The sequence below is a fragment of the Epinephelus fuscoguttatus genome, linkage group LG4, assembly GCF_011397635.1.
Source record: "Epinephelus fuscoguttatus linkage group LG4, E.fuscoguttatus.final_Chr_v1".
Classification (NCBI taxonomy): domain Eukaryota; kingdom Metazoa; phylum Chordata; class Actinopteri; order Perciformes; family Serranidae; genus Epinephelus; species Epinephelus fuscoguttatus.
The window spans coordinates 10,166,101-10,190,286 of NC_064755.1; the positions used below are offsets into that span (position 1 = coordinate 10,166,101).

At 40.1% G+C, this 24,186-nt stretch overlaps 1 protein-coding gene across 2 annotated transcripts in view; it reads right to left on the bottom strand.

Moving 5' to 3' along the window:
- Window positions 1-6,026: 6,026 nt before the first annotated feature.
- The window catches only part of wwp2 (WW domain containing E3 ubiquitin protein ligase 2), a 70,777-nt gene continuing 52,617 nt past the window's right edge, over window positions 6,027-24,186 (bottom strand). For both annotated transcript variants that reach the window (XM_049574883.1, XM_049574882.1), the window contains 11 exons: window positions 23,605-23,683; window positions 23,100-23,171; window positions 21,880-21,968; window positions 17,661-17,820; window positions 13,209-13,342; window positions 11,963-12,103; window positions 11,707-11,827; window positions 10,020-10,124; window positions 9,777-9,873; window positions 9,061-9,133; window positions 6,027-6,864 (listed from right to left, as the gene is read on the bottom strand). In XM_049574883.1, the coding sequence (XP_049430840.1) occupies window positions 6,765-6,864; window positions 9,061-9,133; window positions 9,777-9,873; window positions 10,020-10,124; window positions 11,707-11,827; window positions 11,963-12,103; window positions 13,209-13,342; window positions 17,661-17,820; window positions 21,880-21,968; window positions 23,100-23,171; window positions 23,605-23,683 (1,171 nt within the window). In that variant the 3' untranslated portion in view covers window positions 6,027-6,764. The remainder of the gene's footprint in view (window positions 6,865-9,060; window positions 9,134-9,776; window positions 9,874-10,019; window positions 10,125-11,706; window positions 11,828-11,962; window positions 12,104-13,208; window positions 13,343-17,660; window positions 17,821-21,879; window positions 21,969-23,099; window positions 23,172-23,604; window positions 23,684-24,186) is intronic.

The window sequence follows — 24,186 nt, forward strand, 5'->3', positions numbered from 1 at the left end:
GGAGGAACCTCGAGAAAACGAAGACGTTACTTCCGGGCCGAGCGAAGATGGCTGTCCTTTCACAATAAAAGTCTTTACTTTATGAAGAACCGAAAATCTTCCAGACAATCTAATCTCGAAATTAATAATTAATATTATAACTAACAGGATCACATTAGTTGTGTCCTCGCAGTATAGGAACGTATAGTAGGTATTATATTAGTTCATTAAACCATTAAAAGGTACAAACATAAAGACACAAAGCACATAAAAACAGTGACTGTATGAGTATTTTAAATAATAGAATACATTAAAATGTAAGAAAACACCTCAAAGAAAGAAAGAAAGAAAGAAAGAGAGAAAGAAGAAGAAGAATGGCAATACCACAGTACATGTGTATGATAATAGCCTAATACTGTAAACTGTATTCACACTTTTATACTTAACAGATTTTGGACCAAGTCATTGTTTAGCAAGTCACAAGTAAGTCTCAAGTCTTTGCATTCAAGTCCTAATTCAATTCCCAAGTCAAGTCCTAAGTCAGCACTGACAAATCCCAAGACAAGTCCCAAGTCCTAAACTTTTTCCCTAAACAAGTCACCAAATTCTATGCCATTTTAAGAACACTGTAATAATGTATTAAATTCAGGTACTTATTTTTTAAAAAGAAAGTTTGTTGGAAGTTGTTGCAACTCCATCTGTAAGTTTCCCACACATTTTGCATATTTTTTGTTGACCACTGTGTTGTTGTTTTTTGTTTGTTTGTTTGTTTCTAAATTATCTTTAGGATATTTTATTTTTCCCAGCGGGTGCTCCATAACGCAATGGTAGTTCTACCTGATTTGCTCTTGCAACTTGACTGGATGTTATCAGACTGGTTCAAACAAAGTGAGTCTGAAAGGTATCAAGTATTTTCAAGTCAAAAGGCTCAAGTCTGAGTGAAGTCACGAGTCACTGGTGTTAAAGGTCAAGTCCACTTGCAAGTCTACTTTGGTTTTGTCAAGTCAATTCTAAAGTCATCAAATTTGTGTCTGACTCTAGTACCAGTCAGGTGACTGGAGTTCACACCTCTGATAATTAAATTGGTCATCAGGCAGAAAAATACTGTCCTCAAAGGGATATTTATGTTGTATTAGTATTGTATTGATTTTATATTATGTAGACCTAATTATAACCACTTTATATACTGTTGGTTGTTGTAGTCCATGCATCGTGTTGTAGTCCATGCATCGTGTTTTAAACACTTACCTCATGTTTTGTATCTAAAACCTTAACAGGCATAGTAGCTGCCCAAGAAATGGAGCACAGCAGAAGCTAAGACATTTTCACCTGAAACATTGCAGCAGAATAAAATGGGAACACAAGCAGTAGAGTCTCAACTCAAAATTGTTCTTAGGTACAGTACTTGAGTTAACTGAAATATTCTACACAATCAGTATAAGTAATACAATTGATGGTGGTAGCAGTTTGTTATTAATATTAAGAGGAGTAATAGTAACTGTAGCAGCAGTGTTTACTTCTACATACACTCAGCCACAGACTTTGTCACCTGTGAAATGTTACCTGACTTATGGATTTCTTCTGACATGTTATATTTAGCTCTACAGACACACACGCATCTGTTCATTTGTCCGAAATGTTTGTACTTTCTTCTACCCTGTGCATCCTTTCATGAAAACAAATACAAATACTTTTTATATTTTAGTTACTGTCCTGACAGATTCAGACTTCATTATGTAAGAGGTTTTTCATGCGTTTTAACTACGATGTCCCACCAGAAATGAATGTGTGTATTTGAATGTTCCTTTAAGGTCCACACTAAGTAAAAATCAATAGAGAACATTTTTCTTTGCATTTTTTTTAATTCCTTGGGCCAAAAATAACTAACAGACTCCATAGATTTTTTAAATATAGGCCTCTTTCAAACAGCTGAGGAATCACTTCATGGTATTCTTAAAACAGAAAGAAAAAAAATCAAAATTGCAAACCATATATTGTTAAAATGCTAGTAATTTGTTAATAGACCATCATACATCAGTGTGTTACCATGGAATTAGTATTATTACTAGTACTAGTACTATTTCCACATATTTATTCTGGATATTTATCATTACAGTGCTTTGAAAACATCTCAGAAATGGTAAAAAAAAAACATCCTATTGATTTTTTTCATCATATATATAATGGAACCACATTAAATTTATGGCATTAACAACGGGGAATATTCCTCTTTTTTATTTTATGAAATATGTATATTTATTATCTTAGCATCACTACATAAACGGACAATTCAACCATTTTCTTAAGCATGGCTTTAGACATTAAAAAATCATACTTACGAAACTGTTTCAGCATGTACATATTGGGTAACATTAAATATAGCACCATTTAGCAACAATGAATGATCAGAATAATTTTTTCATAGCAAATAGGCAGTTTTAATTACACTGCCAGCACACTGAGCCCTCATGTCTGGAAGGATTTTATTTGTTATTAACTTCCTGTAGCAGGTGAACTGAAAAGGCAGACTATTTAAAGACACAGTGACATCTAGTGGATCTTTTTTAGCGAAATACACCTAAACCGAATGGTAGAGATAGCTCAATCAGGTTGAGTCAAGTTCAGCACATTTTTCATTAAGATATAGCAACTGATGTGCACTACCAAATGGGGGAGCAGAATGATTACTGAGTGTCTGTTCTTGTTGTGTTTGTTCAACTAATCAAACAGCAGCATTGTAGCAGATGAGGAAAAGCTAACAGATGTGTGAGTATCACTAAGGGTTCACCTCAGGTCATGTGATGCTTGCTCTAACCTGACCATCTCTCCTTGATATGCAGTCCCAAACATGCAGGTCAAACACTGACTGGCACACACTGATTCCCTTTGGTCAAATTTGTCACAGCGTTTTGCAAACACTGCAGTGCTGCTGTTTGGCTGCAGCCTCTGCTGTAACGGCCAGCACGAGAACACTGAGCCTCTTTGTGTTCATTCAATTCACTTGCATCTCTTACGCAAAAGGAAAACGTGGAAACAGATTTTGCTCCAGTCGTCATTTCTTCTACACTGAGCCAACGCTGGCCAAAGAGGCAGATCCCAACGCGGTCCCCATCTGTCAGAGGTTCATGTGGAGGGACCTCTTTGCTTCTCTGTATTCCCCACACTTCAGGATCCCCCTGTGCTCTGTTTCCACTCTGTATGGCGATGGAGGAGACTGCCTTATTAGAGAGCTGCTGGTGAGGTAGAACACCATCTGGTTCATGGAGCCACAGGTATACACTTTCAGACGCTTATCTGCACCGCACTGTGTGTGCATTCTCACAGTTAGAAAATAATTACCTTGTGGCATTAAAGTAATAATAAAAATGTGATACACACTAAATATTCCATAGTTTGTTCCATCTTTTTTTACGGCAGATTTAAAGAAGAGAGAATAATGATTCCAGTTCACACAGTTAGTGACTAGGCACATCTGTCATCTTTGATCAAAGTCACTGAACCTCCCAGATGCATTCAAGTTCAGAGACTGTAATCTGTGACTCCACCGTTATGCCTGAAGCTGTAAACTGGACAGCCAATGGGAGACTAACAGTGGAGATACATAAAAAGTTTGTTTGTATGGTCACATCCAAATCTATATTTTCAATTACTGCGATCCTGCCGGCCAAACCACAAAACCTGCCCAGATGTGTGGAAAAAGCTGCTGGTTTTGGCACAGCTTTATCCATGTTACGATCATTCCCCTTCTATCAGTGCTTACCAGTGTGACCGATTTGACTACGAACCCATTATTAGCTTGTCGTTCCAAAGGCAGTGGAAAAACACACGTCAACATTCCTCAGATCAGCCTTATAATTCTTTTAAGATCAAGATTTAAAACTCTATTGTCTGTAAACAATTGTCTGTAAATGAGGCAGAAAGATGTAGATCATGTACGACTGCAAAAGAAAGGCTGTGAAACAAGTCAGTTATTTAAGTAATGTACAACAGTAGCACATAGAAGTGCTTGTTTTTTTTTTTACTTCATGCAATTATGTAGTCATGAGTCTCCTCTATTTCACACTGTGTCATTGCTTCTCAACTTTTTTGACCTGACCCTCATAATAAATCAATGTGCACTTGAGGCCCTTCATCACAGGTTATAGCCACAGTGTGGACATGAGTTGTGAGCAGCTCAAACAAAGAGTGACTTTTCTTTCTTGGATTGTTTTAATTAAAGCGTTTTTAGAAGCCCAGATAATTTTGAATAGAAGATTTCTTGTGACCCCTCAGATTAATCCTGGGACCCCCTGCATGGGGCCAAACCCCCAGGCTGGGAGCCACCGCTATTTATACTCAGTATATATAATAAGTTAAGTAGACATTATTTATTAAGGAATGTTTTAACATTTTCAACCATCCATCCTGCATTTCTGTTCAGTTCAACTGTATCTGACACACAAATGCTCAGCTAGATCTGGGTCTTTAGATTCAGATTATTCCAGTTAAAGGAACAGTTCACCCCAAAATAAAAAACATATATTTTTCCTCTAACCTGTCGCACTATTTATTAAGCTAGATTGTTTTGGTGTGAGTTGCCGAGTGTTCAGCCGTAGAGATGTCTGCCTTCTCTCAAATATAATGGAACAATAGCACTCAGCTTGTGGTGCTCAAAGGCAGGTTAAATGTGTGGCAACTATGAAAGTCTCTCAAAAACGATGCTCAAATACAATACATAGTTGCTTAAATTCTAAATAAATAAACCCTAATTTCTCCAAACTTTATTTGATGCATGCTTAATAGTGAATATTCCATGTTAAGGGAAATGCTTAAGCTTTGAAACCAAATTTTCAGTGGCTAAAAAACATCTATTTATGGATCAATAACAATGCAGCATGAATGTAAAGATAGCTTCACTGAAACCAAATCTATCCTATAATCTACTCTATGTCTCAATTCCACACTGAACCTATTCACTCTTAACAGATTTTGAATAGTGTGCTGTTCAGATCATGTTTACGTTGTCATTGTGAGAATTTTAGCATGCTTACATTGGCATTTAACTCAAAGTTCAACTGAACCTTAGTCTCAGAGCTGCCTTTCAAAATGACACTGAGTTATGAGAACTTTGAGAACCCCTTAACTTCGATTAAGATGTTTTAAAATGGTCTTAAAAGGTCAGCTTAGTGAAGTTTCTAAAAAAATACACTTATGTTTATTGAAAAGTTACTGAAAATTTTCTCGAATATATTATTCCTCCAAACCAGACTCTCAATCTATCATATTCAAATTCTACAAAATATCCTTTGTTGACCAGAATTCATCCAATGTAACTGTGTATCCTGAGGGGGGAGGGGGTTGGGGATATTACCCAGGTCCCCCTTCACAGTTGGGTTGCAGAGGGTGTAAATTTAAAATGTAATGGGAATGAATGGGGTTGTGATTATTGCTCATTGCTCTCACACCAACTACAAATTCATTCTGTTGAGCCTGGCTTAACTGTGCAATAACTGATGCAATAATTAAACTCCAGCAATATTCGGTGCAATGATTCAACTGTTCAACATATTCAACATATTTTACATGTTGCACATTTTATTCTTATTCCGTGTGTATATATTGTGTTGTACATTGTCGCATTATACACATATTTTATATTTCTAACTTTACATACTAGTTTTATACATTGTATTGTGGCATAAGTTGCATATTTTTTACACACTTTACATCCTCAGCACATTAAACATATTTTATATTTTACATACAAATGTTAACTTTGTAGAATATTGCACATGTCCTATTTCTACTTCTATAATTCTCTGTACTTGGTATCAGAGCAACTGTAACGAACCACAATGTCCCCACAGGGATCAATAAAGTATTTCTGATTCTGATGATAGTATGACATTAACAATAAACATTTTGTGAGGTCATTCTTTTGCCTATGCTTTGTCTTTTGCTCTTTTGGTGGATGAACTCAGAGTTCAGGCAGCACACCTTATTCTGTTTTATACAAACCCTGTATATATCATATCAAACTGTCTCTTTAAAGAAAGCATCAGTACAGCTCAAGATTGAAATCTCATTTATTTTAGTTATGTACAGAAGAAAAATGCTGAATTTCACAAGTAACAGAAAAATAAAAAATAAGATCACATCTCATCTCTCTAGCCTCTGTAACAGAGGTGCACTAGGTCATGATAACAGCTCTCTGTCTCTCGTATACGGACACACACATGCACTCGCACACTGCCTCTATGTCTCTCACACTCTCCAGCTCTCTCTCTCTCTCTTTCATCACTTTAAAATGTTAAAAAATGTATTTCTCTCTGGTAGATATGTTATACTGCATTTTGCGGGTAGCTGTGCTGTTGTGAGTCGCTGCTGACATTAAAACTATCCTGTTGTCTGGGTTCGGTGCGTTTCTAAGCAGTGAGTAGGTGTATATGTGGGGGTGAGACTCTAGTCAAATATAATTCTCTGTATGTGCCATCCTGTCCAACCCACGTAGACATACACACCATTTATATGCATATACACAATGGCATTAATGTGAGCAACCACACACATACACACAAGTAAGCATTCACACTTTTCCTCTATGTTCTTGTGTCTCCATCTCCCAGCTCCGCCTTTATGCCATGATTCAGTTCACAAACATGATCCCCTCCAGGTGAGGGGCTAAAGATGACAGGTGATTTCTCAGCCCTGTGATTAACAAATGCAAAATTATATATATTAATAACAAAAAACTATCCCACTGAATTAAGTGTTCTCTTTTAGCCGTCTTGCGTCCGTTTCCTGCATCACTCCTGTCCAAATCCCTCCGTCTCCTCGATGGCGAACAGGAGTTTCTCTCGGAGCTGCTCCAGGCTTCTGTAGGGCGGCAGGTCCAGACGGTTGAAGCTGTGAGGAAGAGACAAACAGGAGGAGACAGGCAGGTCACTATTAGTCATTCCTCTTTGTGGATTCACAGAGTGGAATAACCACAGGTCTGTCTGGCAACAGGCCTGACTCAGACACAGCACAGCAGTGTTGGGGATACTGGGTTGTTCAGGATATTGGTTTGACATTAGCGGGTATGTTCCTGTCAGGGTTCACTTTTCATGACTGATACCGAGCACTCTGATTCTGTCTGAACTCTGGACGTCTCTGCTGTCTCACAATCCTACACAAAAAGTGACCTGATACCAGAGATGGGGACTCGAGTCACTGTGACTTGGACTCGAGTCGACTCGAGTCGCTGTTTTGATGACTTGTGACTTGACTTGACAAAAAATAAAAGACTTGAGACTTGACTCAGACTTGGAAGTTAAAGACTCGGGACTTGACTTGAGACACGATGACTTGTATGACTTGAGTGTTATTCACATCATGTTTTTGGTTAGAATATAAAATGAATAAATTAATTTAAAAAATAATGTTGATTCCCGGTAGGAGCGCAGGCTGAGAATGGCGTTGTCATGATTGGATCACTACCCTGTCAATCAGTCATGCCCTCTCTATGTATATATATGTCTCTACGTGTTTATTGGAGAAACAGGCCCTCTTATATCAGATAGGCATCAACATGTCAGCTGAATTACCATTATTACGGCAAAAGACGAACAGCACAGTGCAAGACATGCGGCATAAACATCTTGGACACCTAGACGACAACTTCAAACTTTGCTGGTCATTTGAAGAGACATTCTGCCCAGTAAGTGCTTGTCAATTAGCTAATATTATCTGGTTAGTTGGTAGTTAGCTAACGTTAGCTTAATACGTACGGGGGTGGGGGGTCGTTTGATGGAACTTGTTTTTTAATTGATTTGCTAACATTAACCCCAGAAAACATGAGCGAACATTCCGACCGGTTCATCACAAGACCGGCTGTACGTTTTATGAACGAGCAACACAGGGTTAAATGAGCTAAATGGGTGATTTTGGCCGCTGCCTTGGTTAGTGTGTGTGTGTGTGTGTGTGTGTGTGTGTGTGTGTGTGTGCACGCGCGCATGGGGGTCGTCCCTGCAAAGTAAACATTGCAGCGATGAAGTCAATGTTTACTGACAGTTACTTATATCTTGTCTTTTCACTGTATTAAGATCAGATGCTGCAGGTAAAATTACAATAATAAGGGGACTTGGACTTGACTTGACCTATTACAGGACTTGACTTGACTTGACATAACCTGTGACTTGACTTGACTTGCCCAAGAAAAAATGACTTGGGATTTACTTGAGACTTGAAGGTTAAGACTTGAGACTTACTTGAGACTTGCACATGTGTGACTTGGTCCCATCTCTGCCTGATACGAAGGGAGCTCCCAAACACTCCCTCACTGTGATCAGACTCCACACAAGTGTAGTGAATAAATGCATTTTAATCTTTACTTCTTTAATCACCATGGGTTTAAAGTTATAATCCTCAAGATTTAATGAAATTAAACCAGTTTTTCAAACATTGGCCTGTCACTGTATTTACAATAATTACCTCCCCATGTAGTAGCTTCATTTTTAGTGGCGAAGTCCGCCATTCCAGCTCTGGTTTGAAGGTCCAGTGTGTAGGATTTAGTGGCTTCTAGTGGTGAAGCTACAGATTGCAACCAAATGAAACTTCTCCCGTATTCCATGGGTGTAGAGGAAGTACTTTGGTTGGTGCAAAAATGCAAATGGCCCTATCTAGAGCCAGTGTTTGGTTTGTCTGTTCTGGGCTTCTGTAGAAACAACATGGCAGACTCCATGGAGGAGGACCTGCTCTGTATGTCGATAAAAAAGGCTCATTCTAAGGTAATCAAAACACAATGATTCTTATTTTCAGGTGATTATACACTAGTAAAAACATAGTTATGAATTTTGTATTCTATTTCTGCCAATATGTCCCGCTAATACTGCACATTGGACCATTAAATGGCCTACCTATACAAGAGGGACTCACCAGAAACATAGCAGCTGCATGTAATCCAGTACAAAATGATCTAAGCTTAAAGATACACTTGCTATCTTTTTGGAGTTTTTAATCGCATCATCTTCCCTTCCCACTGTAGTCTTCGGTCAGTAAACCTCTGAGCTTAGATTATCTTGCTACATGTTTTCCATGTTCACAGATAAGGCATCAGCTCACCATGTGTGGCTTCTTGGAAGCCAAGTCTCCTTCCCCACCTTGTCTATGCAGAACTTCTGGGGACCGTTACTTCCTGCATGGGAAGAAAGAATAACTTCATCAAATATTAGGGCTGCAACTACGATTATTTTCACGGTTAAATATTTTCTTGATTGATTGTTTGGCCAAGAAAAGTTAGAAAACCGTGAAAAATGTAAATCAGTGTTTCCCAAAGCCCAATATGATGTCCTCAAATGTCTTGTTTTGTCCACAACCCCAATACATTCAGTTTAGTGTCATAGAGGAGGAAAGAAACCACAAAATATTCACAGTTAAGAAGCTGGAATCAGAAAGCTGCTGTTAATGAAATGTCCAGTAGGTTTTTCCAAAATAAAAGCCTGTAGGAAAGGCTGGGATACCATTAATGTAAAAAAATCTGCCAGAGGTGGTGAACTGCACTCACAGTAGCTCAACACTGATCATTTCTGTTAGAGAAGATAAAGTGAGAGCAGCAGAGTGGTTTCACACTCACCAGTGTGCCATGAATACCAATGCCATTCTCTGGAAAAACTACCTAAAATGATGTATAGTATCCCCGGAAAAATGGAATCTCAACAAATACACAGTGGATAGACATCATCACTTACACCAAATATCCTTATGTCACAACCCTTTCTAAAGGAAAATGACACTTAGCCATTCATGGTTGTGACACTGTGTGAATCAGTGTTGTGTACCTATGAGCTCAGCGAAGCCTCCGACAGGCAGTCGACAGGTTCCCGTTACAAACTGAAGCAGACGGATTCTCTTCTCGTTGTCCATCTCTTTCACCACCTGCAGAAACACAACTCCGTTACTCACTGGACACACTCACATCAGTGCCAAAATATGCTGTAATGCATATACTTTATCACAGGAGACGTGTATGTGTTTAGATCCAGGCTTCTGTAATGTCTAACTGAACCACAGTGTGTCCGCACCTGCCAGAACCAGTGGATCTGCTTGCTGTTCTTGGTGTAGTGTCTATAGATGGTGTTCTTCTGCCAGTCGGCCAAGTCGATCTCCTGCATGCCACACAGCATCAGCTGCAACAAAGAAAATGATGTTTAAAGTCCACTCCAACAGAATCAGAAATACTTAATTGATACCTGAGGGGAAACTGTGTGCAGTGTTGTGTCCTTTATTCTTAGTGTTTGTCTGACTCAGTAGGAAGAGGACAACACGGGACATTCACAGTATGTCCTATCTCTGCTCCAGGCTAATTTTATTCCCTGTGTATATTAGACTGACTTTCTGCTGGAACAGAGCTCAATCGCAGCAGGAGTCAAACTGTTCATCAGTCAGGATCAGGAACTATTCATAAACTAAACCAGCATCACTAACAAAAAAACAAGAAAAGGATTCTCAGTACACGCAGTAGAAAATTAGTCACCAGTCAGCCACAACATTAAAACGACTGACAGATGAAGTTATTAACTCTGATCATCTCATTCCAATACAATGTTCAATACTGTTACAGACCAAGTACAACCCCTCATGGCAGTGACCCCCCAGCAGGACAATGCACCATGCCACACTGCCCACGAATGGCCCGAGCAACGTGACAAAGAACTCAAGGCGTCAACTTGCCTTCCTAATTTCCCAGATCCTAATCTGATCCAGCATCCGTGGGAAGTGCCAGTACCCCACCTCGCAACCCACAGGACTCAAAGGATGCACTGCCAAGGCCCTGGTGCCAGACACCACAGGCCCCACTGTGGGTCAGACTTGGCTGTGACCCGTCGAGGCATGGACACAGGACGTCTGGGGTATTGGCACATCCCACGGCTGCTCAATCAGATTGGGATGTGGGGAATTTGGAAGCCAGATTGATGCCTTGAGCTCTTTGTCACATTCCTGGGGTTCATTCCTGAGCAGTTTTTGTGGTGTGGTGTGGCATGGCGCACCGTCCTGCTGGGGGGGCACTGCCATTAGACAGTGCCTTTGCCATGAGGTGATTTAAATGGTCTGTAACAGTGTTTGGGTGGTTGGTGTGTGTCCAGTGACATCCACATGAATGCCAGGTTCTAAGGTTTCCCAGCACAACATAACATTGTAATGAGACGATCAGTGTTATTCACTTTGCCTGACAGTGGTTTAAATGTTGTGGCTGATCAGTGTATGATGCTGCACGTAGTTCAAGCACCCTCGGCTAAGACTATTTAAGAGTTAAAGCTCATCTTTCAAATCTTTTTTCCTAACATACGTTGTACTGCGGCTTTTTGTATCATATAAAATATAAATATAAATTAAGGGATACTGCTACCATTTCTCCCATACACAAAGAGGTGTTTAAAGTACCACCACACCACAATAGGTGCTTTATTTTTCATCTATGTTTAAGACCAATTTAACCTGTAAAATAAGGAAACAAAACTAACAAAATGGCTTCTTTCTCACTGAACACAGCAAGCATTTCTGACAATATACAGTCTATGACCTATCACTGCTTTGTATGAAATATGACGGAAACTTTGGTGGAAAAAAAATTGTCAAAAACTTTGCTACTAATAAGCTGAAGGCTTATGTTCATTACACTTCTTCTGACTTCTAAAGGATGTTGTTTTATTACTTTTGAATACTGATGAACCTGCTACCTCTCCCTACAGCCCTCCCGCTCCTCCTCACCTCCAGCTCCTTCTCGTCAAAGTAGCGAAGCCACTCCAGAGGGACCACTTCGTTGAAGCCGTCCAGGAAGGCTTTGGTCTGCTCCTCCACTCCACGTGTGAATCTCCAGTCTGTCAGCAGGCTGAAGGAAGGAAGAGCGGTTGGTTGGTTTTTATGGTTGCGTCTCCAGCGCGGACATCACTTGGACTTTTTATTGATGAAGTTTGGATTTTTGTCTCTGGAGCTGTGGTATCTATTATTGCTGATGTTAACATACCTGATGTACTCTTCCTTGTTTTCCTCTGTGACCAGCTCGTTCTCTCCGTCGTCTTTCAGCTGGTGAGTGGAAACCTTCCCGAGGATCTCCATGTCCTGTGCAAAATACAGTTCTACGCCACACTCCTCCAGGTTGTTCTCTCTGGACAAACACAAAAACGACCTACATTTAAGGCCTTTGCTACAGCTACACTTTTTGCAAGAAGGATGATTCTTTTAAACTGAAAACCACCAGCTACTCTGCCTAGGGATAGAGTATATTAAATCCTCTGGAACTGAGAACAGTGTTCCTGTGGATCCTTAAGAATTAATTTAAAAAAAAAAAAAAAAAAAAAAAAAAAAAGGCCTTAAGTAGTATCAAAATGTCTTAAAGTAGTCTTAAAAATGCTCAGACATGGGATGTAGGATTTTATGAATCAGTTTTTTTTTTGTGACGTTGCATTGGATAATCTCAAAACAATCTGTAACCCCTATTTTTCTTACGCAATTTACTGAATGCCTCTCACATTGCCGTCACAAGGATCAGGATAGTGGTCCCAAAAATGGTTGCATTTTGTTTCCGGTTGGGATGCTCAGATGAGCAGAGGATCCACTGTCTATTAGCTAGCTGTCACTTTGCCTTGGATAACATAGGGAGGTGCAAATTCAGCGTAAATTGGCTATTTAACCAAGATTTCATGGCAAGGCTAAAGCCAGTACATGGCAAAGCATGCAAGGCTCAGTTTACTTAATGTAATACGTTTTTTAAACTCGGCACAATGAGATTCAAGGCTGTGGAATCCACCATGCAGAGTGAGAAACCCAAAACCGCCAGGAAAACTCATCAGTCAATGCCAGGTATTTCACAGTTCTTAAATTTCATTTGCAGTGGCACTAATAATTAAGCTGCAGGAACCCTGGAGAAAATCAGGCTATCATTTAAAACTCAACCTCTTATGTTTTCCATGGTTAGTAATCCTTAGAAAACATATTTTGGAGAGACCTAAATTTAAACAACGTTTCGATTTTATGTGGTGATTAATAAAAAGTTTTTTTCTTCTTCTGTTTTCAACATGACTGATTTCACACCTGGGTTGTTCTTGTTCAGTTCTTTCTTTCAATTACAAAACAAATAAAAAGTTATAAAAAAGAAGGAGAAGGAAAGGCCTGGAAAAATGCTATTACTAATACTTTCCCTCCACTTTCTACCCTTGTGAGCATAAAATAATAACAACACACGAACAGGTAACCCACCCTGCATTACTTACTTGACCCACATGATGGAGTTATAAAACTCAGGGTCTATGGACTCCAGGTCTTTCAGCGTGGGTTTCTTGTCCAGCATTCGCTTGTAGAATGGCAGCGTGAAGCCGGTGTCGATGAACTTTCCATGATACAAAGCCTGCGAGGAGGATTTGTCACATTAGAAACAACTCACTGCTCAAATCCAAAAAGATACACATAAAAACACAGCATCAGTTCACACAATGTTATGATCTGGCAGCTTTAATCTTTGAAGTGGGGGGAGTATTTTTCCACTGCTGTAACTGCTGTGATATTATACTGTTATTGTATGGCTATTGGTGACATGTGGTTCAAATTTGTTCTTGACAAATTATAAATATTTTTATCTCAGTCGCTCAGTGTTTGCAGTCATGATTCACTGGGGATTGTTCCGTGCCCATTCAGGTGTTAGAAATGTTTTAACAGCCAGTCACTTTTACAGGAAACATGAATGGGGCTTTTATTCTGGAATCACGACAGCCTGATTTAATCCTACCCACTTCATCTGCTGAAATCATTTAGCATCGAACACTCCACACCTGCTTATATATATATATGACAAAACCACACAAAAGCTCAATTTGTGCATGTTTCTATAACCACAGCTGCAGAGAGTGACGCATATATTTGTTTCTGATTGGTCCAGAGGGGACTGACATTGTAGCTGCTGCCATGTGAACATTTGACTGTAACATTATTCTGGTGACACATTCTGTACCTTTTATCCTTATTTTCATGGTGAGAGCTACGAGGAGTCACTTAAATTAAGATTCAGAAACAAAACACTAAGCTAACTGAAATCCTCGTGTGCACTTAACACAAATACATTCAAACTGCTTCAAACCAAGTCATAATCTTTGCTTTTGTTGTGTGTTCACAGAGAGTGAGCAGACTCAGCCAGATGGAGCTGTTTAATGTTAAAAAACCACAGAGGGCTCAGGGCTATGATGAGCCAAGAACAACACAGACGCCCACTGACTGACTCAGTCAGTCTGCTCTGTCCTACTGTATCCTGACTGACCATGTGTCTGTCTCACAGCCAGCAACACACACACAGTTAGACAGGAAGATTTATAGACAGAGGAGAGTGTCAGTGGAAAGTGAGGAGTAAAGATGGAAAGTAAAAAAGGTAAAGAAGAGAGAAAGAAAATGAGGCAGCACAAGGGTTTGGTAGTTGAGACTTGGTAGAGACAAGCATCTTTATAAGGGAAGTTAGAAAAGCGCATTTTAGGACTAAATATAGGCAGCTGCTGGCGGGTGTGGGCTGGGTGCGGCAGTGAGGTCATGGTGTGGGTGAGGGGTGGGGTGGCAGACGGAAGGAGGGGTGGGGGTGTCGGTTTTGGGACGTACAGCTTTTTGGAGTTGATCCCAGAGAGAGAAAGACATTATAGTACATACTGTAGATCATTTATATACACTGAAGATAATGAATGTTAAAAAATATTCAACTGTGTGCATCCTCATAACAAAAAAATCAGTCAGTTGTAATTGTCACATGAAATCATATAGGGAATAATTTCAGCCAGGGACCTCTGTTACATGTTGCACCCCTTTCTGTATCTCTACTGTCACTGTCAAATAAACGCAAAATGTCCCAAAAAAAAAAAAAAGCACACATGTGGACAAAATGTTTCTGTCTGTGATGATCGTTAAAAGGAAAAAAATCTCTGGATCCAGCTGTCCTACAACTTGTTTACATGCACATAAAAATAATAACAATATGAATCTCTAATCACATTTCTGTTTCCACTAAATGGAGTGTGAATATGCCTCCTGCACATTGTCAGAGTTTCTGTGCAGAATCCAACCTCAAACCTGAAATGACTGGTTTCATGGTTTTGTCAGTACAGATTTAACATAGCACTGCCATCACACTGTCGGACTCACAATAGGCAGTTTAGGAAAAAGGATCAAAATCGATGTATTAGAACCACAGACACCAACTATTTTATTCCATGCGTTGTTCTTGTCAAAGAAACCCACGATGCACAATCCACAGTACAACTTAACTGCTGACAGATCAGTCAGCGAGTCGGATGTGTTTGGCTATAAGAGGCTGGCGTAGCACTGCTGTTTGCCTGCAGCAGAGATGAGGAGCTACAGAGGTCTCACTTCTTCCTCCAATTCTTTTTTCATTTTCTACCTTGTATTCATCAGAACTAACTGACGCTGACTCAAGTGACATCACTTGAGGACATTTATCTGATTTCAATTATCTAGTAACTATTTTGATATTCAATCAACTGATTTAGTCATTTTATGTCAAGTAATTTGTAGTTTCAGCTTTTCCTATGTGAGATTTGGCTGTTGCTCTGTTTTATTGACGCAAAGTTAATATCTTGCGATTTTGGACTCTGACAGAACAAGAGTTGAACAGAGTTTAACAACAGTTAAATTTGTGATGGGACTCTTTCAGTACTTTCTGACATTTTAAAAATCAAACAACTGATTGAGAAAACAATTAGTCGACACGTCAACCATGGGAATAACTGTTAGTTGCAGCTGTAGCATCCTGTAAGCTGCAGTGTCTGAAGAGTCTCACCAGTTACACAGTCCAATATGAATGGTCTCTGATAGATAATGTTGGTTTAAACCAAGCGGAAACCTCTGGCTCTAAAAAATGAAGCCAATGTAGAGGAGCCAAATACTGCACTTCACTGAATGGCCACTAGAGGCTGGCTCAAAAACAGAGTCAATCCCCACAGACTTCCATGTTAAAATGCCCAAATTTACAGCAGAAATAAACGTGTTACAGCTGTTACAGCCTGGAACAAAAAAGAAAACAGTTTTGGTCTCTAAAGCCAACTTCAATATTCATGACAATTCATGACGTTTGAGTGCCACCTATTAGAAAGTTGCTACCAAGGTTGGTCTATGTTGATCATGTAAGATAACCATGGCGTAACCCCCAACTAATGGTGTGGACATAGCTGTCGCTATTTCAGTGTGTTCAGTGTTTCAGTTCATGAAAATTATTTATAACATTTTGGTCTACTAAAAAAGTCCTGTTCAGCATTTGTTTGAACTAAAAGACGCTACAAGGAATGGGATATTAGGTTTTTCTGGTAAGTAAATGTTTTTTTATAATGCTTCGAAGCCTGCTTTTGCTAGCAAAAATTAGCATTAACATTAGCATTAGTATTATAAAAGTTAACCATAGCTGTAAATGGACTATGCTAACCAAGCTAGCAGCTAGTGTTAGGGTCATCACCACCCTGTCATCCAAATATGGTCACTTGTGGCTCCAAAAAAACCAAGATGGTGATGGCCAAAATGCCAAACTTGAGGCTTCAGAATGGGAGTCCACAAAACAATGGATGACATCACAGTGGTAATGTTAACACTGATAATACATGAAAGAAAATTCTATAGTGTGACTAAAATATGTTACATGTTACAATATGTTGGACTGAGCAAAATCAGTTAAACATGATGAGAATATGCTGTTTAAATGGGCTCCACGTGACTTGGATTAGTGCTGTCATCACATTATGCTTCAAATTTTGCTGTGCATGTAAATGGCAACAAAATGAAAGGTCAGACACATTTAACTTTTGAGATCCAATAAATCTTGTCAAAATATCAAACTGCACTGAATGAGCATTCAGATTAAAATGACTAAAAACGGTTCATATAGACCTTTTTCACGGCAGACATTTTGACACGTCAGAGTAGGAGCAACACAGGTGTGTTCAATGACACTAATGACAGCTGCATTCCACTTAGGGGAGACCCTGGTATTGTCCATGTTGGCTAAATGTTACTAGCTTACTGGGACACTGAATGGAACTCAGCCATCCTTAATGTTATCAATTTCACCTGTGCTTTTTCTACTGACACAAGTCAAAATGTCTGCTGTGAAAACGGTCCATTACGTCCCCTTTAACAAAACCCTTTGACAGACACACAACAGCTCTGTGACTCAGGCTGCTCTCTCATATGTTAAATCCTCCTCCATCACAACTCAATATTTGGTTTTATTGTGTATTGTGTTATTTAAACTGCTATCATATTCTTAACACGGACGTTGGTGGAGAGTGGCTGAAAGGTGAACCGTAAACAGCTGCTCTGATAAAAAGTGCTGCAGTTGGCACCTCTGCAGGAAGTAACACTTCCCAAATTGATGTTTTTAGAGGAGTACACTTGACTAAATGTTGAAATAAAGACATGGATTTTGAGTTGTGTAAGCTGCTCAGGTGCAATAACCACCAGCAAAAATGAAACATGTTGTTGAAAGCTAGATTTTACAATACATGTCAGCAGAAATGTGTTTGAAGCAGCATTTTCTGCACAAAAAAAACTACATTGGCAAGCAAGTACCACAGCCTCAAAGTAAAAACAGCAAAACACAGGTGTTGCCAATTGTAGTTCAGTTTTAAAGAGCTTGCCAAATTCTGAGTATGATTTTACTAAAACTATTCTAAAGTGAAGCTCACCATGGCAATGAAGCGTCCAATGAAGCGGAAGTATGTGAGGTGGTCGGGGTTGATGGAGGAGGCTGGGTTGATCTGCAGACAGTAGTTGTTCTTGCCAGCGTATTCAAACAAACAGTACATGGGGTTCAGCACCTCGTGAGACAGCAGGAAGAACCACTCCCTGCAGAGTGAGAGGACATGAGACATTAATGCAGGAGAGGAAGACACGATACTTTGAGGCCTGAGAGATGACAGCAGGGATGCACTACTATAAATGCACACACTTGTTCTTTTTCCTTTTATAAATGTAAATGTAAGGGCATAATGTTGGATGATTCTGTAATTTAACATGTCAGAACTACACTGAACAAAAATATAAATGCAACACTTTTGTTTTTGCTCCCATTTTTCATGAGCTGAACTCAAAGATCTAAAACATTTTCTATACACACACAAAAGACCATTTCTCACAAATATTGTTCACAAATCTGTCTAAAATCTGTGTTAGTGAGCACTTCTCCTTTGCCGAGATAATCCATCCCACCTCACAGGTGTGGCATATCGAGATGCTGATTAGACAGCATGAATACTGCACAGGTGTGCCTTAGGCTGGCCACAATAAAAGGCCACTCTGAAATGTGCAGTTTTGCTTTAATTTGGGGGGGGGGGGACCAGTCAGTATCTGGTGTGACCACCATTTGCCTCACGCAGTGCAACACATCTCCTTCGCATTGAGTTGATCAGGTTGTTGATTGTGGCCTGTGGAATGTTGGTCCATTCCTCTTCAATGGCTGTGTGAAGTTGCTGGATATTGGCAGGAACTGGAACACGCTGTCGTATACGCCGATCCAGAGCATCCCAAACATGCTCAATGGGTGACATGTCCGGTGAGTATGCTGGCCATGCAAGAACTGGGATGTTCCAGCTTCCAGGAATTGTGTACAGATCCTTGCAACATGGGGCCATGCATTATCATGCTGCAACATGAGGTGATGGTCGTGGATGAATAGCACAACAATGGGCCTCAGGATCTCGTCACGGTATCTCTGTGCATTCAAAATGCCATCAATAAAATGCACCTGTGTTCGTTGTCCATAACATACGCCTGCCCATACCATAACCCCACCGCTACCATGGGCCACTCGATCCACAATGTTAACATCAGCAAACCGCTTACCCACACGACGCCACACACGCTGTCTGCCATCTACCCTCAACAGTGAAAACCGGGATTCATCCGTGAAGAGAACACCTCTCCAATGTGCCAGACGCCATTGAATGTGAGCATTTGCCCACTCAAGTCGGTTACGACGACGAACTGCAGTCAGGTCGAGACCCCGATGAGGACGACAAGCATGCAGATGAGCTTCCTTGAGACGGTTTCTGACAGTTTGTGCAGAAATTCTTTGGTTATGCAAACCGATTGTTGCAGCAGCTGTCCAGGTGGCTGGTCTCAGACGATCTTGGAGGTGAACATGCTGGATGTGGAGGTCCTGAGCTGGTGTGGTTACACGTGGTCTACGGTTGTGAGGCCGGTTGGATGTACTGCCAAATTGTCTGAAACGCCTTTGGAGACGGCTTATGGTAGAGAAATGAACATTCAATTCAGCTCTGGTGGACATTCCTGCAGTCAGCATTCCAATTGCACGCTCCCTCAAAACTTGCGACATCTGTGGCATTGTGCTGTGTGATAAAACTGAACATTTCAGAGTGGCCTTTTATTGTGGCCAGCCTAAGGCACACCTGTGCAATAATCATGCTGTCTAATCAGCATCTTGATATGCCACACCTGTGAGGTGGGATGGATTATCTCGGCAAAAGAGAAGTGCTCACTAACACAGATTTAGACAGACTTGTGAACAATTTGTGAGAAATGGTCTTTTGTGTATATAGAAAATGTTTTAGATCTTTGAGTTCAGCTCATGAAAAATGGGAGCAAAAACAAAAGTGTTGCATTTATATTTTTGTTCAGTGTATTAATTTTCATTAAAAAACTGATTCAGAGGAGGACGTGATAAAACACACTTTGAGCTCAGGAACAAGGACAGATAAAAGTAAGTGACAAGCACATGATGGAGGAAAGACAAAAACAGTTACAACAATACATTTAATCCAAAAACAGAACATTATCAACAAGCACAGTTTATAGAAAATAATAAAAAAACACAGTAACAAAACTCACAATACAACACAACAACACAGTAATTTAACCTCTTCACAGGAATCATACATTGTATGTTTGAATTATAGCCTACGTGTAGCTGAGAATTGAAGTCGACTGACCAACAGGCCTCATTCTTCTCAATATTTCCAGGTTTTTTACCAGGTTTTTATAATCACTGTGGTGTCAGGTCTCACCCCAGCACAGAGGTCTGAGCTGAAGAATTATCCAGTTATCCTTGAATTAGTCCCAGGTTGATTTGACATGTGATTTTAGGATGCATGAAAGGAGCATCATTTATAAGAAAGACTACAAGATTTGGGGGAGGAGTTGCTGCCTCTCTGTTTTATTACATCACAGTACTATACTGAGTCTTTTAGTCTGAGGAAGGTCTAACTTTAAGTGAAACTCCAGTGAGCTTGGAGTTTATTTTCTGAATTCCCCTCATTGTTTAAACACCACTTAAGATTTTTTTTCCCCAGTGCTGCCATCATAGACCGGATAAAATAATTAATGTAGCCACTGTGACGTCATCATGACGGTTTCAAGATTTTTTGGCCGTCACCATCTTGGATTTTTGGAGTCCGAAATGACCACATTTGGACAAGAGGGTGGAGCTGTGAAACAGCGAGGGGTGGATCTGACTCACAGACTGTGGTGACGCCTCACAGACAGCCTGTCACTCAAAATGACCATGCCCTTAATTATGTGCAACTTTAAGCCTTAATAAAATGTAAACGGGTGATTTCAGATTGATGCTGTGTCTAACTCTGTGTAACTCATACATTTTTGTTTTTACACTTAAATTTTTGTTCAGATTAAACGAACGAGATATTATGCGTTAATGAGTGAGCTTTAGGGATCCTGGTGGGCGGATTTTGCTACCTTTGGACAGAGACAGACATGAGAGAGGTAATGATCTTCATATCTGCTTCTCTGAAAAAGAAGCAAAATGTAGAATTTCAACTTAATGAGACTATCTTCTCTTCATCTAGTGTGCCATCTTGAGTGTAAACCAGCTGTCAAATATAGGAATTTTATCAGCCTACTCTGGATAGTTGTATAAATTAGAATATATAATACATCACCAACTTTTCACTCATCCTACAATCCAAATTTAACACATAAAATTACATGGAGACAAAACATGTAACATGAAGGATAAATACAACAGGGCAGGATAAAATAGACACATACAGACTGTGGAAGGATGCATGTTAGAGAGAATGAGGGCCCCACTAGCAGCAGCAAAACCACCAGCTGTAGCACCAGCACCTAGCGCTCCCAAGGCCCCTGCCCTCCCCCTTGGGGTTTATGGGAAGGGGGAGGATATGGACTGACGGACGGACGGACGGACGCAGACACCTCACAACATCCCGTCCGTGGTTCTACCCTGTGGTAGAACAGCATGATGTCACCTACCATAGGGTAAAACCACTGACGTGACACCGGAGACAGAGACACAATGCAAAACCAAACAAAAAAAAATGAGAACACCGCCAACAGAAAAATAACAACATATACAGAGAGGAAGACCCGGAACAAAGCGGACGCAGGGGGCAGGATGGATACATGTGATGGGTGGATGGAGCGGTGGGGTAAGGGAAGGAGAACAGAAATGTTGCAAGAGGGTAGGAGGTGTTGTGCGATTGCTGGCAACCTGTGAGAACTTTATCGTCAGACGCACGCAACTCTCTGACACACCAATCTACCCTCAGAGAACAAAATAAGTTGCATAAAAACAAGTTTTTACAGCGAAGAGAAAGGCAGCAACCTTGAGTCAAAACCCCCATAATGCCCTCTGCCTCCTTATGGTCTTTTAAAAATAGCTTCAATCCTGCCTGAAGCTGCTGTTAGCACCAACATAAAAGCTGATTCCAGTGGAGGAGGAAGCTGGTGCAAAGCTCAAGGAGAGGCACAAAAAGGAAAAAACACACCATCACTGTCACCAACATTTAAAAACAAATTATCAAAAAAACATCAGAGGGATAAATAACAAAAAACCCTGCAGGACCACACACAAAATGACAGAACATCAGGAGAAGAAGAAGGGTGTGTTTGTTGTGTTGCTGCTCTCACCTGGCAATGCCTCCGTAGTCCAGTCCCTCCTCTCCTCTCATAATGATGTAGAGTCTGCGGCGTAGGTCGTATGGCTTCACATTCATGATCTGATCACAAAACATATTAATATACTATTAATAAATATATAAATTACTTTTTAACAGGCAATATTTGAGATTTATAGAAAACCAGAGCCAAGAACAAAGTGGATCAGACATTTATTTTCACCTTTAATTTCCCAACAGCCAACGTGAGCAATGATGTAGTCATTTTTTCATTGTCATGTCAGTGATACTGCACTTAGAACCCATGGGCCAAATCTGGCCCGCAGTAGGGTGCCAGGTTGGCCAACCGACTATTCTGTAATTCATAATAAAAATAACTTATTTTCCTGTTTTGCTTTGAATGTAAAGACGTTGCCAGAATGCATAGAAAGTTTCTTGTTTTGTTATTTTTGTTTATTTATCTTAAAAAAAAAAAAAAAAAAAAGTGCCAAGGGAGAATCCCCCAAAGGCCCCCCCACACTGATGTCTGACCTAAACCCCGAAAGTCCTCAAATCCTAGCGACACCCCTGCATACACCGTACCTGTGCACCTGTGACTGGATTTGCCTTGTTTATTCATTTTATCTGGTAACTATTATTAATGTTTGTTTATTAACTGGCTCCTGGCCTCCGGTCATTTTCCAAAAGTGGCCCCTGGGCAAAGCAAGTTGAGTATCCCGACTCCATGTTGACCTTAAATGTGTCAGATGCTTACGAGATGTATCCATATTTATTTTTCTAATGAATGTGTGGACCCATCTGAGCCTGGTTTACACAGACTTCAGTCAAAACAGACTGGGAGAATTTAAAATTGCATTCAGGTTAAAAAAAAAAAAAAAAAAAAGGTCACATATAATTTAATTTTAGTCAATTATACTTTTGTCTAACCACAGACTGTAACATATATATGTTATACATACAATACAATACAACATACAATATTGTATGTGTATGATCATATCTTTTAATCTCATGTCATGGTCATCAATAATCAGGACTTCATTCATCATTAACTAAATAAGTTTTTTTCAGGCTTAAACCTTTATTTGTTTTATCCTGTGACTGCCTGAACTCTTTGTTTCTGGTAACATTTTTTGGTCATCTGGTGAAATTTTAAGTTTTTGGCGAACTAAACCCAAAATGATGTCATTATCTTCAAGTGCAGAACAGATGTGCGTTTGGTTGGTCTCTGACCTGCTGAAATGAATCCTCAAACAGCGTCTGTCTGGACACCGAGATCTTTACGTGGCTGGGCAAGGCATTGGACTGGGCAGAGAGACAAAATGAAAAATAAATCAATCAACTGAAGAGCTAAAAAACAACTGCATTTTGAAAAATAAATTGTTTTAACAGGTTTGAGTCAGTATGACCTTCTGCAAAGCCTTTAAAGACACTGACAGCTGCTGATTACCACAAATCTCTGGACTCTCATCTCTATCTTTAACCCTTATCCAGTGTGATCCTTTAGTAGTACTTGTGTTACAGTGATATATTCAGTGCTGATCCTGGCATGTAGCCAGCAATATCTGGTCCTTTCAGTTTAGTCAACCACTGGTGATGAATATAATGCAGTTCATTATTACTATGAAAATATTAACCTACTGTATATACAGCCTTAAGCTAAAACAGTCACACACACATCAAGGTGAGATGTGTGGACAGGGTTTTGTCGTGGCTTCAGCCTCCAGTTAACACTTACATGACACAGGAAACGGAACTGGTGGTACTTCCACCTGAAGCTGCGGTCGTAAGCACCAGGTGAACCGCCCTGCCGTGACCTGCGCACAAACACACACACAAAGAGAGAGAGAAGAGAGGAACTTGATCAATGTGAAACTATTTAATCCACAGAGAACCCTGATTAAATAATTCCAGGGTAGATAATACAAAACGAGACAAAATGAGACAGCCTTGGTATCAAAGTTTTCGGCTCTTCGGTGGACGGTTGATCAACAGACACATGACGGTCTCCTTTAAGAAGCCCTCATGTTCTAGGTTGTAGGCCAGAGACTCAAAGTAAATATTAAATTCACACCAGCAGCCATTCTGTTCTAAATAACGGCTCGGTGCGTCTGGGTCTCAAAGGCAGAGGTGAGTCTGGTCCTGCAGCTGTGTTAGTATAAGCTCCACCAACCCACTGCACACACACGCTGGATATGTGCCTTGTCAGCACTGGAGAGGCCGAGACACAGAGAGAAAGAAAGAGAGAGTGAGTTAGGAAGATAATGGGAGGAAGGGAGGAGAGAGAGTGAAATGGGGGGGAGAAGAGAAGAAGAAGGAG